The following is a 16,314-nucleotide window of genomic DNA, read 5'->3' on the forward strand; positions in this document are numbered from 1 at the left end:
TTAAAATCAAATTACTCAAATTAAAGCTAGATTAAAAAGGTAAGTCTTAAATTTACTTTTTTTAAAAAGCTTGCTGTGTCTCAAACGCTTGAGTCATATTGTAATATGGAAACATAACGGATGCCGCCCGTTAATTATGTTGTATTTTATCTGTCTTTGCTACTATTAGTCACCTACGTTGCCTACAACAGAAATTAACCTCTTAATACCCCTTCTTCAACATACCCCCTTCTTCAACTTTATAAGTTGCTTTTCAACTTTAAATCGCCTTTATATGAGCACAGCCAGTCAAAAACTAACTTTTCGGATTATTCTGGCTACACGTGAATGTAATTTCAGTGTTACATTGTTCCTGTGTTTGAACACCAGGGGGCCTTGCTCCCTTGTTTTTAGATGATGGCCAATGATCAGTTGAAGAGAGTGGGGGTCTGCCCCATACAGCAAGCCCTCAAGTCGCTCCTCTGTACATTGGGTGGCAGTATAAGTCTTTCATCAGACTCGTAGGGCGTGTCCTAGTTGACCAAAGACACAAATAGCGGAAACGTCCGGAGAAGAACAGCAGCCGTGATCACCCTGTGTTTCTATTTACTTCACCGATAAAGTGCTAGTTTACTCACACAGCTGAGCCACAATGCCTTCAGTGCAAAGCTTAACGATGACCATCGACGCGTTGAATGAGTGCGAGACGTTTTCGGAGCGAGATACTATAACTGGGAAAGTAACGCTGGTCTTATTAAAGAAAACAACAGTTGAAAGGATGTTTATTAAAGCAAAAGGAGACGCTGATGTGCGTTGGACGCGGAAGCAGAACGATCGGACACACACTTACTCTGCACACAAGAGATATTTCAAACTGAAGGACTTTTTGATTCCAGAGCAACCCGAGGGTAGGCGGTACACGTCTTGTTAGTCATGCATGCCTGAACCCATTGAGATTAACCAGGGTAGGCCTTCTGTATTCTCCTTTCCTTGAGTGTGTTATCCTCTTTTGCCCAGTGATGTCATGTGACCAATCTGTGATCTCAAATCTCACTTAGATCTTGTTACCGTCCGCTACCTTAAATTCCACATTATTAACTAAATCAGTAAATAATGGTTTCTTTATTTTTTTATTATTAGGATCCCCATTAGCTTCCACATTGTGGTTGCTAGTCTTCCTGGGGTCCACACAACAAAACAAAAACAAGGAAAACAGTTATTTAAAATCACACATTATCCATAAAACAAAGATGCAATAGCAGCCAATTCTAAAAATCAAGAATGAAAATGAAAATGAACTAAGTATCTGAGCAAATTAATGGTAAGTAGCATTAAACTACAAATAAAGGAAACAAAAACAAAATTGTCACAAACACATGGCACCAAAAATGAATAAAACAAGGACTTTCAAAACAGTGATTACATAATAACGTCTATGAGGAATTTATCAGCATTTGTTTAAGTGACTTTTTAAAAGAAAATCTGTTTTTGATCATTCTCATGATTGTGCAAAGTTCCTCTTCCTTTTTCTGAAACAATGTATTTGTCACAATGCCTATAGCAGAGGTGTCAAACTCATTTCAGTTCAGGGGCCACATACAGCCCAAGTTGATCTGAAGTGGGCCAGACCATTAAAATCATAACATAATAACCTATTAATAATGAAAACTCCAAATGCGTCTCTTTGTTTAAGAGCAAAATAGTAAAAGTGCCTTCTAAAAATGTTCACATTTAATGAACTACCTTTCTACAAAAACAGCTTTTGTATTTTTGCCATGATGAGTCTCATGGCCGAATATTTTACTCTTTAAGCCCTGAAACCAGTTGCCAACACACCAAACACACAGGTTAATTCACCTGACACAGAGTGTAATGTTTACATCAAAAGAACAGATAGATTATAATAATGAAGAAGGTAAAGTTGATTATTGTGGACCCCTCGGCTCCAGCAGGAACATTTTGCTTGCTGGACAATGTTGTATGCAGGGGTGTGGTGCTAGTGTTAGTAGTTAGTGGATCATCTTATAGTGCTCTAAGAAGTCTTTATGAATCTCAACCACAGCAAGTAATCTAATTTCTCACTTTGAGAAAAAAAGTCCCGGAAAAAAAGTGCCAAAGTTTAGATCCTCCTGGTCAAACATTACTCCAATACAAGTGAAAGTTGTTCTGTCAATTTTTACTTGAGTTAAAGTCCTGGAGTACTTGCTTTTAAAAATACTTAAATATTCAAAGTACTTTTTAAAATATCTCAAACATATTTTCACAAAGCATGAGTGTAGTCAAGAATGCATGGGTGTACAGGTATGCTATGTTTATCTAGAAAACATTATTTCACAACTGAAAAGTATACCATGAAATGTAAACTAAGTTTATTACAAGCCCAGACAAGTTTAAAATGTCCATCTGGAAGAAAACCAGTTGTTAGCTACAGACCTCCACATGCTTTCTCAGGTTAGATGGTGATGTTTCGTAGGCTGTGATGAAGTTTGTATGGTAAACAGATTAGAGGTTCACAACAATACAAATCATTCTTTATTTCTAAAACCTCAAATGTGAGCTTAAAATATGGCCATGGTGCTCAGGTAGAGAATCATCATCCTTCTCGGAAATAACCATCATTACCACAACCAAATGAACGGACTGATCTGAAGTTTACTCTGCATTTGCTCTACGCTCAACCGAGATACAGCTACACCATTTAGATAAGCCAAACGCAAGTGCACGAACAGTTTACTGTATTTGGGATCTGATTTCAGAAAAGGAAAGGAAATGTATTAGCAAAGCTAACTTCAAAGCAAAAGTAGTGAGTTACTAGAGCACTGATAGAAATGTAGTGGAGTAAAACGTATGATATTTGTCTTTCAAATGCAGTGGATTAAAAGTAATAAGTACCCGCCCATAAATAATACTCAAGTAAAGATACGCAAAAACTGTACTTAAAGGGTAACTAAACCCTGAGTTTCGGCTGAAGAGCATCTACCTAGGAAGTTCAAAAAATGCCATTGGAACGTCAATATATACATTTGGAAAGGGCTGGAGTCTGTGCAATGTGGTGAGGTAGGTTATATAGGGTAGGATGACAGACGCAAGTACCAAATATGTCACCTTGAACTCCATCAGAAAAACTCCATTGCCTCTCTACACACATTTTCAACACAATTTGAGGACTTTTAATACTTTATGCTCAACTACTGGGATCAAGACCTAAAAAAAACACCTAAAAAAAGTGGTTTAGGGTTTAGTTACACTTCTGGTAAAGTACTCAAGTAAATGTACTTTGTTACTGTCCACCACTGAGTTTGACACATGGTTATCAATGTTAACACTACCATCGTTTTCCTTCCAGACACTGTACTTCCCCAAGGAACCCATGTCTATAAATTCAACCTACGCATACCGCCAGGGTAAGTAAACTTAGACACCTGATGCTGACAACCTCTTGTAAACTACCAAGCACCTTCAATAAACTGATTCCATGTAATTCAGATTATCAATACTTGTGAAATTCTGATATCATAACAATTATTTCATGTTTCTCCTCTACAGGAACTTTCCATCATCATTCAGGGGGACTCATGGAAAGATTGTCTACAAGCTGGAAGTCAAGTTGGCCAGGAGTTGGAGGATAGACCGAACAGTAGAAAAGGAGATCCGTTTTGTCTCCAAGTCTATTCCAAACATGCAGTCTCTGATGGTGTGTATGATAATACAAGCAATACATCTCAAGTATTATGGCAGAAACTAGATCCCCCTCATCCACAGGTTAGTATAAGGAGATTCATTTATGTTTCGAGATGCACCACATTTAAACGCCTTGATGGCTGTATTTAGCTTCTCAGAAAGTTTTGATTACCTTGGGTTTTAATATTGCTCTCTAACCTATCCTTTAATGCAGTATAATGGAGAATACAATACTTATTAGCATTAACGATTTCAAAGTTCATAAAAGGTAAAGGAGGGTTTTAATTATAAGTAATGACAGTTCGTATTCATTGTTTTCAGTAACACATCTTCCAGGAACCATATTACATGACAGACATGGAAGACAGTAAAATACACTCACCATTCTATAACAGTACACAAATTCTATTCATACTAAAAATTAGGAATGTTTTTAGGTGTATTTTAACAGTAAAGGACTTCAGTCAGTTAAACAGTGGCACCTTTGATGGGTCAAGTGGTAGCTGTGTTGTGTTTACACAAACAGACAAAAGTATGTTTCATGATGCGTCTGTTCCATGTCCTTAGTTATCATAACTTTTTTAATCAGTTAGGGAATTAATAAGCGAACAAAAAATTGTCGTCTTTAAACACAGGAAATACATCAATGAAATGTTAAATCCATTCAAAATGAGCTTAAATGCATTGAAACAATCAACGATAACAGTAATGCAAAAGTAATGCACAAAAACTGATTTTCTATTTTTCAAGAGCCCGGACTGAGCTCAGATTTCAGTTACCTGTGTTTAGTTAACTGTAGCCAGCACAGGTGTGCATGTTGCCCCTCCAAGAGCTCAGACGGATCCTCCTTAGGAGCATGTATTTGGACTTTGCAAGGAAGTAGTAGTACCCAATTACCCAGAGGGAGCCTGCAACTGCACGGGGAGAGAATGCTTACTTACCAGAGAGAACATGACACAAAAGACTTCAATAGGTAATTTTAACAACATTAAGCTAACAGTTATAAGAGCTCTGGGTTGCATCAGCCAGCGCTTAACTTTTGTTTTAAAAGATTGTATATATATATATATATATATATATATATGTATACAAGATAAAGAAGACATGGCTTCAGGAGAAGTCTCTGAATGTCCTTGAGTGGTCCAGCCAGAGCGCGGACTTAGACCTGATTGAACCTCCCTGGAAAGGTCCCATCCAACCTCATCAAGCTTGAGAGGATGTGCAAAGAAGAATGAGAGAAACTCCCCAAATCCAGGCATGCTAAGCTTGTAGCATCATACCTAAGAAGACTAAAGGCTGTAATCACTGCCAAAGGTGCTTCAACAGAGTATTGAGTAAAGGGTCTGAATACTTATGCACATGAGTTATTTGAGTGTTTTATTTTTAATTAATTTGCAGAAATTTCTACAAAACATTTTCACTTTGTTATCATGGAGTATTGTGTGTAGAATGTTGAGGGAAAAAAATAATTAAATCAATTTTGGAATACGGTTGTAACATAACAAAATGTAGAAAAAGTGAAGGGGTCTGAATACTTTCCGTACCCACTGTATATATAGTATTATTTCGGTTGGACATGTGATCCAGAGTTACGACCCGTATTGAGAAAACTTAATATTCTTATTGTGATCATACAACACCTTGAGTTGGATAACATTCCTTCACTTGCAGTGATCATGTAGAGCAATTTCTTGGCAATGACAAATTGTTGAAAACGGAAGACTTGAGTGGAGCCCAACAAACTTCTCGTTTTCTCAGCAGCCATCTGCCAGGTTACAGCTGTTGCACATGCTCATTCACGGAATGGGCTTATTGGAATATATTTAAAGACCAGAGCCATTATTAGCATCTTCAGAGCCATGTGGGCCTGCTATGCCTGCCATGAAAGCCATAAAGTCTGCCATGTAAGCTGCATATTAGATTTTAATTTGAATGCATGCCCCTATAAAGGTTGCTTAAATCAAAAGTGTTGCCCCAGCTACTTGGCAGTTTTGTAAGAAATGAAAACAAGAAGTAGTTATTGTGAAAACTCTACGGTGGCGTAACATACAGCTGCCAACAAGATTCAAAGTGTGCAAAGTTGTACTCTCACATAGTAATAACTCATTTGTTGGGTCAATATGTCAACTGGATTATTTTGTTGTTTGGGTTCTTCAGCTGTTTGGTCCCTATGTTGTTTTAGTTATTTATCGGTTGGGGTTTTGGTGTTTGGGTTCTTGCTTTGTTCTTCTGTATACTTTTGCTAGTATGTGAAAGCACTTTATAAATGCAGTATTTTAAGGTGCTATATAGATATTATTTAAAAGTGCTTTATAGATACAGTTATTATTATAAATCTAATTTATGACTTTGTCGTACTCACTATTGTCTGGTTTATTGCTACTTAGGGTCATTTAGCAAATAGTTGTAACCACTGCAATACAGGCCCGAAGGTGACTGTAAGTTAAAAGATTGCCATAAAAGTAAAAGAGAGGTACTGTTGAATGCTTCCAAGTTTTCTATCAGGTCTGTCTTAGGCAGAGCTCAAGCAACCCAACTGATTGACTCAATTAACTGTCCAAACCTCAAAGATACATGTGAAACATATATCTTGTATATCTTATGATGAGTTAATTGCTTTTTCTATTTATGGAAAACTGGTGCTTCTTCATGAGACTTATGAGACATAACTTGGGTTTTTCCCATTGTTGAACATATCCAGACAGATTTGATAAGATAAGATAAGATAAGATAGATAAGAGATTCTTTTACTCATCCCACAACGGGTAAAATTAAGTTTCACAGTAACAGAGTAGACAGTGCAAAAGAAATATATAAAGCAAACAAGAGCCTATAAATTAACAATTATTAAAAAGTTATTAGCAATTCAAATTCAAATTACATTAAAGAGGTAAAAAATAAGCATATCTTACACACACACACATATATATATATATTATTGGTTATATAGTCTGACCACTGCAGGAAGAAAAGACCTGCGGTATCTCTCCGTGAGACACCGCGGATGAAGAAGTCTGTCACTGAACAAGCTACTCAGTGTTGTGATGGTCACCTAGGGGGTGTGACGTGTTGTCCATCAGAGAAGATAGCTTTGCTATCATCCTCCTGTCAGCCACCACCTCCACAGGGTCCAGTGGGCAGCCCAGGACGGAGCTGGCCTTCTTCACCAGTCTGTTCAGCTTCTTCCTGTCAGCAGCAGGGATGCTGCTTCCCCAGCAGACCACTCCAAAGAAGATGGCTGATGCCACCACAGAGTCAAAGAAGGACTTCAGAAGAGCCCCCTCCACACCAAAAGACCTGAATCTCCTAAGCAGAAAGAGTCTGCTTTGTCCCTTCTTGTACAGCGCATTTGAGTTGTCTGACCAGTCCAGTTTATTGTTCAGGTGAACACCCAGGTACTTGTAATATTTCACAATCTCAATGTTCGTTCCCTGGATGTTCACTGGTGTGGGAGGAGGGGACTTGCGTCTTCTGAAATCCACCACCAGCTCCTTGGTCTTTCCTGCGTTGAGCTGGAGGTGGTTTCTCTGGCCACAGACTGAAAAATCCTGTGTCAGCTCTCTGTACTCCCTGTCGTCCCCATTGGTGATTAAACCAACAATGGTGGAGTTGTCAGAGAACTTTTGCAGGTAGCAGCTCACTGTGTTGTGACAGTCCGCATTAGTGTCATTGTTCTTGTTTTCTGAGATCTAGGAATGAGTATGTGTTAGAAATTTTTAAATATGACCCTAGCCTTTCATTATGGGATACATTTAAGAGATTGCACTCAGAATGAGACAACAGTAATTATGGGATACATTTAAGAGATTGCACTCAGAATGAGACAACAGTAAGAAACATTGTGGATCTCACATGGTGCTGACGCAGGAGTCATAAACAAGACGATTGACAAGTTTTACAATATCTCCTTTTGGGTCTTGATTAGTTCTCATTTTGTTAAGGAGACATAGATGACACATAAGATCTTGCCCTAACATTTATGTAGCCATGGGAAGTGCTGGTCTTCAAAAGTGAATGAAAAATAAAATCATATACAGCATTCTTGAAATGGCATTGGATCCAGAGTAATTCTTTTCTCTATTTATTGCATTCCAGTTGCCGCAAGTTGGTTCAACAAACAAAGAGATGGGGATTTTCTCAACTGGAAGCCTACACATGGAAGCCTCTATCGACAGGGGGGTGTTTGCTCCAGGTAGGGAAACCTTTTGCACTGTATATACATTTTTTCACAACAGACTTCTTTGTTCTGTTGTCAGTAGTATTTTAAGACAATTATGAAAAACTAAATTGTTCTGATTTTAGAACATTTTAGAGTTACTGAAGCCGTATGCTAAATGTCTGAACAAAAGACATTGTTGATCAGATTCATTCTGTCATTTCCAGACTTGTGTATCCTAGACTACGCTGCATTGTCCTACATGAAATGAATAAATGAAGTCGAATCCAAAATATTTTGTTCTTCTCCTCATAGGTGAAACAATAATGGTTGTTGCAAAAATCAACAATTCCTCATCAAGTGAGATGACACCGAAATTCAGTGTGAAACAGGATGTGGTGTTCCGTGCCAGTGGAAGTAACAAACATGAAAGCAACGTTCTCCTGAAACTGCATGATAGCCCAGTCAAAGCTCAAACACAGAAGCAGGTTAAGTTTGCCATGAAGCTCCCGCCGGAAATGATCCAGACAATACAGAACTGTGAAATCATTTCAGTGGAATACCGCTTGAAGGTATGCAGGATTTTACCTTTATTCCGAAGCCTAATCAGTTCAGTCTGCTGACAGAGCTTTTTTGTCAACCTGTTTTGCAACAGATAACATGAATATTGACAAATGAGTCTGACTGCAAGATTTTATTTGAAAGCATTGTACTTAATGGGTATTCACATTTTTTTCTAGGTCTACCTCGACATCAGCTTTGCTTTCGACCCAGAGATCGTGTTCCCACTGATCATATGTCACCCCAGCTTGGTTTCTGCCTTTCATTCTGGTGTGGCTGCACATACCTCTCAAGCAGGGGCTGTTGGGGGTCCAAGCAACAGCGACTTCCCTCCCTATGCAGCACCTATAGGTCCTTACCCTGTATCTCCCAATTCAGGTGGTTATGGATACCCAGGAGCTGAAAGGTATTCACCATCACCTGTGTCCCTAAATTATCCACCAACAAGTGTCTACCCTGATCAACTGGCTCATATGAGTAGGGGTTACAATAACCAGCTGAGACGGCAGGGTTCTCCATATGGATCTCGATTTTCGTCTTCATCGTCAACACTTCATCCTCCACCTGCTCCTCAAGCATTTCCTCCAAGTCCAAGTGCCCCAGAGCTCCAACCACCACCCCCACCCCCACCCCCACCCCCACCCCTACCCCCACCCCCAAGTGCCCCATTCCCTCCTCCACTTTATAACATTTCCCCACCAGCCCCTGCATACAACCTGTTTCCTTCTGCACCTATGATGAACACAGACTTTCTGTCTCAGTCTGATGAGGCTCCTCCAGCGTATTCAATCCTTTTCCCAAACTCTGAAACCCAGCAATCAGATGCAAAGTAAGAGAATGTATGCTAAATGACTATATTAGCTGTTATTATTAAGTTGAATAAGTTTGTCAGGGCTAATAAAAAAAGGGCATTAGCTTTGGTGCCATCAAACCAAAATATTGTTGCCATTTCCAGTCACGTTGTAGTTTGAGTAACAAAGAAGAAGTTTCACTGTGGTTTCTTTCTGAAAAGCTATGAGCTAAGTGTCTTATCTAAAACGTTTCCCCTCATTCATCTACATTTACAATTACTCATAACCCGACTACTACCGCAAAACATATTACGATGCTGCGTAAAATGTTCATGTAGACAGAATTCGTGGTTCTCCAATCATTTGTTGAAACTGAAATGTTGTATTGTTTTATTAAGAACATGTGCTCATTTTAAATTTGATGCCAGCAACACATTAAAAAAGGAAAAGGGACAACACAACACAGAAAAAAAATGTGATATGCTGAAAAAACACTTGGAGGAACATCTCCCATGTCTCTGCCAGTGTCTCAAATAACCCACTAAGCTCCGCCAGCATTCTTCTTTCCCACTCTGTTTCATAGCACAAGCAAGAGTGCACACTTGGGAGCTCTATTTTTACCTTAAATAAACAGTTACACAGCCTCTGGTCCACATACCTGCTACATGTATACCTATCATAACTGCATAGTAAATATGTGGATATGGTGGGCAAAATTGGTCACATGGTTTAACAAATGTAGCCTTTTAATGTCTGTGTTGTAATTTATCTCCTTAAATGTGTGCTTTGGTTTGAAATTAGGTCAAAATGTATTTAGGTTTAAAAGTTTAAACTGATCTAAACACTAAGAAAATATGTTTCTGCCTGAATTTAAATAACTATTAATGCCCAGTGGGAGGGGCTACAGGGACAACATATGCTGGCATCAAGCGGCAACCTCCGGTCTAAAAATATGAGTCAATGCGGAAGTGTTAAAAGCTGCAGTTCATCGAGGATCCGCTTGAGGCTGGCTCCGGAAGTACCGGAAGTCACATACACATGAATGGGGAAAAGACGATCTTTGCAGCATTAATAAACATGTTTACAGCCTGGTACAAAAGATGAGTGTAGTCTGAATAGCTAATTTCTCGACGTCCTCTCACTGTGAGGGGGGTGAATTTTTTTCTAATTCGGCAATTTCGAAGATATTGAGATTACCAGTCTTCCAATCAGAGGCACAGCTGCCTGTGGGAACACTGCAGCTGTTGGCTAGGAGGCTCAAAGCCCGCCTCTTTACGTCACACTGGCTCGACAGAAGCAATATGGCTGTCGCAGCCGATTGGTCTCAAAACAGCTCTTCAGAAACAGATGGGTGACGTCACGGACACTACGTCCATATTTTTTACAGTCTATGGCTGGCATCCAGAAAATGCAAATGTCTTTGCATATTTCAGAAAGACTGTGCCAAACCACATTTTGCATTTATTACAGCAGCATGGCTCAGTAGTAGAAGAGGGTGGGTGCTTAAGTGGCCTACCAGCAATCCCAACCTGTCAGCCGTTTAAAAACATTTGATTCATCATGAAACAAAAACAAGGGCAAAGGAGATGCCCAGCTTTTGAGCAACTGAAATCCTATACCAGGCAATAGTAGGACAACATTTTACTTTCAAAACTCCAAGCCTACTCTCCTCTGTTTACAAGAGTTTGCATAATGTTGTTAAATGGAAAGTTGATGCAACACAATGGTAACATTGCCCCATCTCCAACTTATTTCAAACATGTTGCTGGCATCATATTGAAATAAGCATATATATTTTCTGAAAACAATACATTTTTTCAGTTTCAACATTTGATTTGTAAATATAGGGTTTAAATGATTTGCAGGCCATCAAACTCAGTTTTTATGAACATTTTACACAGTGTCTTTATTTGGAATTAGGGTTGTTAAATTGTATTAATATTTTTTAATTTTCTCTTACTCAGCTAAATATGTTTTAAAAATGTTTAAAAAGTGTTTGCCATCTTCTTAAAATCGTTGCCAACGCCAAACTGGAAACTGTGACTGTCAAGCACTTTCAGTTTAAAATGTGAAATGATTTCTTGAACACTAAAGTGCTGTTTTTAAAGTCAGAGCCTGACATTGAAATTATATACCATTGTGTAAAATATTTATAGTTTGTACATTAACAGTTATATACAGTACAATCAGTGCTTTTACTTTATATGGACAGTTATTTTTCTGGTCAGTTAAGGTTTGCTGTTGGTTAAATCCAGTTAGTAACATAATTGTTCAAACCTATATAACCGAAATACGGGTTTTGTGACTCATGTGCCTTGTCCAACTCAAGTGTCCGAGGCGGATACTTTTTACAGTGTTATACAAACTCTACCTTGCTCTTTGTTGGACTAGCTCAAATAATCTGAACAACATGTAGCAAATAAGGAAAACAATGTTTAAATGTCTTTTTGTTATAGGAATTTCAAATATTATATATTTTCCTTATCATTTCAAGTTCACTGAGCTTCTGAGACAACTACAAAATAAAGACATGTCAAGTCTCACTGTGAATGTTTCAATGTGAATATTAACACTTAATATTAAACAACTAAATCCTTCTGTACATACCTCAGTTTTGGGGGTTGAGACATTTGTTTTTTTTGTTCCCATCCATAGTTAATAATAAACACACTGTAATGTGTATACGCCCTGCAAGTTTCCTAAATCCAGTTTTGATTTACTATTTAATTTTTATTGGACAGAGGGAACCGAATATAACAGTGCTACATACACTTCAACTAGGGACTACTTAAGAGTCAAGAAGATTTTTTTTTATATATTCTGATCTGGTGGTAAGTCAAAGAAAATTGTGGCCCTTTCTTTTGCCACTCTTCATTCCTGGAAATGTCGGTCTTCTTTAATAGTATTGGCTTAAGTAGTGTTATCACCTTAAAACTAATTTTAACTCCTACATTCATATCACTTTAAATATCAACACTTGTGTATTTTTGCTCATTCTGCTTTTTTCATCTATATTTCTTTTAATCCAATCATTTTTTCTGAAAAAAATGTGATCCCTGTTTTCTTTCTTTGTTGAAAATGTTGTAAAATTGATAAGAATCACAAATATATTATATATTACAATATCTTTCCAACGTTATCAAAGTAATTCAGCAGTGACTAACCATGAACTTTTACAGTGATGCTATCAAAATTCACACCTCTTATTTATGAGTGAGTGATTTTTTATTAACAGCCATTCTGCAATACTAAACACAAAAAAGATTAAACATTCTTCAATTTCCCTGAAGTTCATTTTTATTGTCTAAATAACCACTAAAAGCTTTTCAATGTTTTACCATATCATACTGTGGTTGTTGCTGTAGGGATGATGTAATGCATGGTTTCACCACTTCACATAAAGAAGTGTTGTAGGTCTTCCTGTTTCCTCTCTTTGTGGGTGGAGCCAAATATAATAAAATACACAGGTGACTGTTTCGATGGTCTGTCCAGTGTCCACACCTTCAGTCGGGGTTATTATTACTGAGCGCGTTTGGTCGATACAACCAAAAGAAATGCCTTCCATTAAAGATTTAGCGCTGAGTTATGAAGCTCTAAATGAAGAGAACACTTTCACACAAGGAGATACTATAATGGGTAAGCTTTCTTTCACTTTGACCAAAGACACTAAAGTGAAGAGCCTCGGCGTTAAAGTCAAAGGGCACGCCTATGTTCACTGGACAGAGGGAACCGGAGACAGGAGGAGAAGCCACACTGCAAACAGAAAGTTCTTTAACGTCAAAAAGAAATTTGTGGAAAAAGCTTCCGAAGGTAAGACAGAGATATGTCGTCATGTATGCAGAAACGCACATAAAAATGCACCTTAGGTAATAGGTTCTTGCATTTAGCTATATCTGACAGTTTTTTCCATACTTCATTAATAATGTTTTATATTGATTTAGTTCTATATATATATATTGTACATGCAAGTTTACCAGAATCACATACAATTGGCAACAATGTGGTGAGAAAAAATGCCCTTAACTTGAAGTCATGCAAGGTCATGGCATTATGAGTGGAGTTTGCTTGTTTACACCTGCATGGGTGTTATTTCCCTCTTTCATTGCATAAAATTATTTATTTTGTATAAATATTATATATTTATATTTTTTTGTAGGTTATTCCTGCTCTATTTTTTTATAAAAGTTATTTGTTTTTGTATTTCCCCCCCTTATTATAATTAAGATAAGATAAGATATTACTTTATTGATCCCTGGGGGGGAATTCAGTTGTTGCAGTAACCCAGACATACTGTAAGTACAATCAAGAAAAAGTTCCAATTAGTAAAATTAAATAAGTAGAAATAAAAATAGAGAAATAAAGATAGAATACAATTTAGATATATACAATGTTACACATTTTAAATTAGCACTATTTCGTCTGTTCATTCTTTCTGTTGTTCATATTCGTGCCTTGTTTATTTGTTATTCTGTCTACCTATCACTTGGTCACCCCCTTCTTGTAAAGCACATTTCTTGCACAATCAAAAAAAAAAAAAGAGATTAACAATATAAAGAATCACACTATTATAATAAGCACATTATGCATAGTGTAACAAGCACACTATGCTATAATGCTCTGACATTTGTGCTAATCATTCTCTACTCTTTGCAGGCACTGTGCTTTCAAAAGGAGACCATTGCCATAAGTTCAGTCTTAAAATCCCAGAGCAGTAAGTGGTATATTTAGCTAAATTCTTCTTTTGCGTTCAAAATAAAGCTTTTATTAACCGATACTGTCTTACAGGGACATGCCATCATCCTTTAAAGGCTTTCATGGAAAGATCACGTACATGCTTGAAGCCAAAATGTCCAGGAGCATGAGGATGGCCTCAACAGAACAAAAGGAGCTCAAATTTGTGTCAAAGTCCATAAGGAGCCACAGCCAGGTAATACTATTTTCTCTTTTTCAATCAACTCAGATATTTGGAGGGCTGAAGGGCTTTAACTGTTTTGTTGCTGCTTTGAGGTGATTCATTAAAAGTCAAATGTTGGTAAAGAGAAGTTGGAAAGGTAAAAAAAGGAAACGAGTAAAACTGGTTTTGTTTGCTGATAAAATGAGCAGCCCAATGGATGTAACCACACACTGACTGAACAAACAGATAATGGATTGCATTTGGCTATAATAACACTGTTATACTGACGGTATTGCTCGACCACATTTTCATTGTGAATAAGGTTGGATGAATTTAAGATGGGTGTTGACTTTAAAAGGTGTGACCCTAAACAAGGATGGATTAATCCACAGGTAAAGGAGGTTGGCACGCACACACACGTGGCATTGACTTGATATAATGTTGTTTTATTTGTGTGATTTGTTTTAGGGCCCTCTTTCTACTTCTTTGGAGAAAGGAGGTATCCAAATGACGGCTACTGTTGACAAAAATGTTTGCTCCCCAGGTAATGATTAAAGCTTACTTTTCAAGCAAACAGTTGATGATTCAAGACATTCAAACTCTTCATATGTCAAAACAAGTTCAAACAAGAAGTTTTCTGTTTATGTATGTGCTTAATTAACAATTTAAAGGCTCAGTGTGTAGTGTTAAGTGGCATGTAGCAGAACAAGCCTGGTAGAAATTAAACGAATGAAGTTTAAAATGATTTATGATCACCTGAGTAAGAACAGACAAACTACGTAGTTACATGCACACTTTAAAATTTAGTGATTATTAGTAAGTATTCAGAAGTTGTTTTCCTTTTTCTCGATAGGTGGAACTTTTTCTGTTGTTGCCAAAATCGCCAACTCCTCCTCCAAGACAATGAAGCCCAAATTCAACTTAATGCAGACAGTAATCTACAACGCCCACAGTTCCCGTAAGCACAGCTTCCACTCCCAGTGCAAAATGGTGGGAGAAAGTATCGGACCAAAATCACATGAAACTGCCTCTTGCCAGCTGCAGGTTCCTACTGACGCCGTTTGCTCCGTAACAAATTGCGATATCATCTCAGTTACATATGCTATCAAGGTAGTGTATTTTTTAGTGTATGTTTTACAATAAGTCAGAAACAAACTACTGTGTAAGCCTTCACAGAAAAATGAAATGAATAGAAATAAGAATGCCTGTCTGTGAGACAGCACCATTGGCTTAATATATTGCTCAATTAGTGGTGGTTTGATTCAAATGATTTCTGATCTAAACCTATTTTACTTCCCCACTCCTATGTTTCTGTAGGTGTATTTGGACATCAAGTTGGCCTTGGACCCAGAGGTACAGCTTCCTGTGTTCATTGCTCCTGCAAAAATGTGTATGGCTATGGGGCCTTATTCAGCCGGGCCTGCTGGGGCCCCAGGTTACAGCGACTTCCCTCCCCCATCTTTCCCTATGGGGCCTTATTCTGTACCTGCAGGTCCAAGCGCTCCTTTCCAGCCTGGTCAGGCCCAGGGGCCTTACCCAGTTGGGGCTGTTGGCGCACCAGCTTTCAGCCAGTTTCCTCCTCCTACCTTCCCTGCTGGGCCTTATCCTGCACCCACTGGTCCAGCTGCTTATGGATACCCAGCACCAGATCCCACTCAACCCCCACCCACAGCAAGTGGCTATAATCAGTGGCCACAACAGCCTCCTCCTTATGGTTATCCAACCGCACCTTTCCCTCCATCGTTGGTGCAGCCACAAGCCCCTGCTGGGGAAAACCCTCCAGGATATCACTCCCTTTTTCCCCCTCCTCATTCAAAATAGCACAGATCATTAAAACTGAGCTCCAAATGGGGCCCTTACACAGCTTTGAGTGTCTCTTTCTCCAACTTAAGAGGTCAATTAAAAGCTAGTTTGAAAAATACTTGAAGGATGGACAAACTAGTGAAAAAAGCTGGCAGTGTGATTGGAACCAGGTTGGACTCACTGGGGGCTGTGGTGGAGAGATGCAAACAGAAGAAGCTAGAGGCCATTCTAAATTACACAGATCATCCACTTCACAACTTCTTTGTGGACCAGAGAAACAACAGCAGTGGACGGCTCATCTCTTTGCGCTGCAGGACTGAGAGATACAGAAAAAAATTCATCCCTGCAGCCATTGCGCTTCATAACTCTCTAGCCAATGGGAGATGAGCTGACAGACACCTGAATTACTTGTTTTTATGTGATTTTTATAATTGTATCTGCCAAACAAC

The 16,314-nt window shown here is 38.3% G+C and overlaps 2 protein-coding genes across 2 annotated transcripts; both read left to right on the forward strand.

The window, feature by feature from the left end:
* Positions 1 to 463: 463 nt before the first annotated feature.
* LOC117818259 (arrestin domain-containing protein 3-like) lies at positions 464 to 9,314 on the forward strand. The gene is made up of 6 exons (XM_034691035.1): positions 464 to 887; positions 3,326 to 3,383; positions 3,526 to 3,673; positions 7,756 to 7,852; positions 8,132 to 8,388; positions 8,557 to 9,314. Exons 1-6 carry the CDS (start codon positions 632 to 634, stop codon positions 9,208 to 9,210), a joined length of 1,470 nt encoding a protein of 489 aa, XP_034546926.1. The 5' UTR covers positions 464 to 631; the 3' UTR covers positions 9,211 to 9,314.
* A 3,304-nt stretch (positions 9,315 to 12,618) lies between these two features.
* On the forward strand, positions 12,619 to 15,923 carry LOC117818260 (arrestin domain-containing protein 3-like). Its single transcript, XM_034691036.1, has 6 exons — positions 12,619 to 12,978; positions 13,822 to 13,879; positions 13,954 to 14,095; positions 14,531 to 14,606; positions 14,916 to 15,172; positions 15,380 to 15,923. Exons 1-6 carry the CDS (start codon positions 12,648 to 12,650, stop codon positions 15,881 to 15,883), a joined length of 1,368 nt encoding a protein of 455 aa, XP_034546927.1. The 5' UTR covers positions 12,619 to 12,647; the 3' UTR covers positions 15,884 to 15,923.
* The last annotated feature ends 391 nt before the right edge of the window (positions 15,924 to 16,314 follow it).

The sequence above is a fragment of the Notolabrus celidotus genome, chromosome 9 (genome assembly GCF_009762535.1).
Source record: "Notolabrus celidotus isolate fNotCel1 chromosome 9, fNotCel1.pri, whole genome shotgun sequence".
NCBI classification, from domain to species: Eukaryota; Metazoa; Chordata; class Actinopteri; order Labriformes; family Labridae; genus Notolabrus; species Notolabrus celidotus.

Excerpts from the sequence above, each read along its gene's own strand:
- LOC117818260 (XM_034691036.1), top strand. The coding sequence starts at position 12,648 with ATGGTCTGTCCAGTGTCCACACCTTCAGTCGGGGTTATTATTACTGAG. Across the intron at positions 14,096-14,530 it reads CCATAAGGAGCCACAGCCAG|GGCCCTCTTTCTACTTCTTT; the intron begins GTAATACTATTT and ends GATTTGTTTTAG. Across the intron at positions 14,607-14,915 it reads CAAAAATGTTTGCTCCCCAG|GTGGAACTTTTTCTGTTGTT; the intron begins GTAATGATTAAA and ends TTTTCTCGATAG.
- LOC117818259 (XM_034691035.1), top strand. The coding sequence starts at position 632 with ATGCCTTCAGTGCAAAGCTTAACGATGACCATCGACGCGTTGAATGAG. Across the intron at positions 3,674-7,755 it reads CAAACATGCAGTCTCTGATG|TTGCCGCAAGTTGGTTCAAC; the intron begins GTGTGTATGATA and ends ATTGCATTCCAG. Across the intron at positions 7,853-8,131 it reads CAGGGGGGTGTTTGCTCCAG|GTGAAACAATAATGGTTGTT; the intron begins GTAGGGAAACCT and ends TTCTCCTCATAG.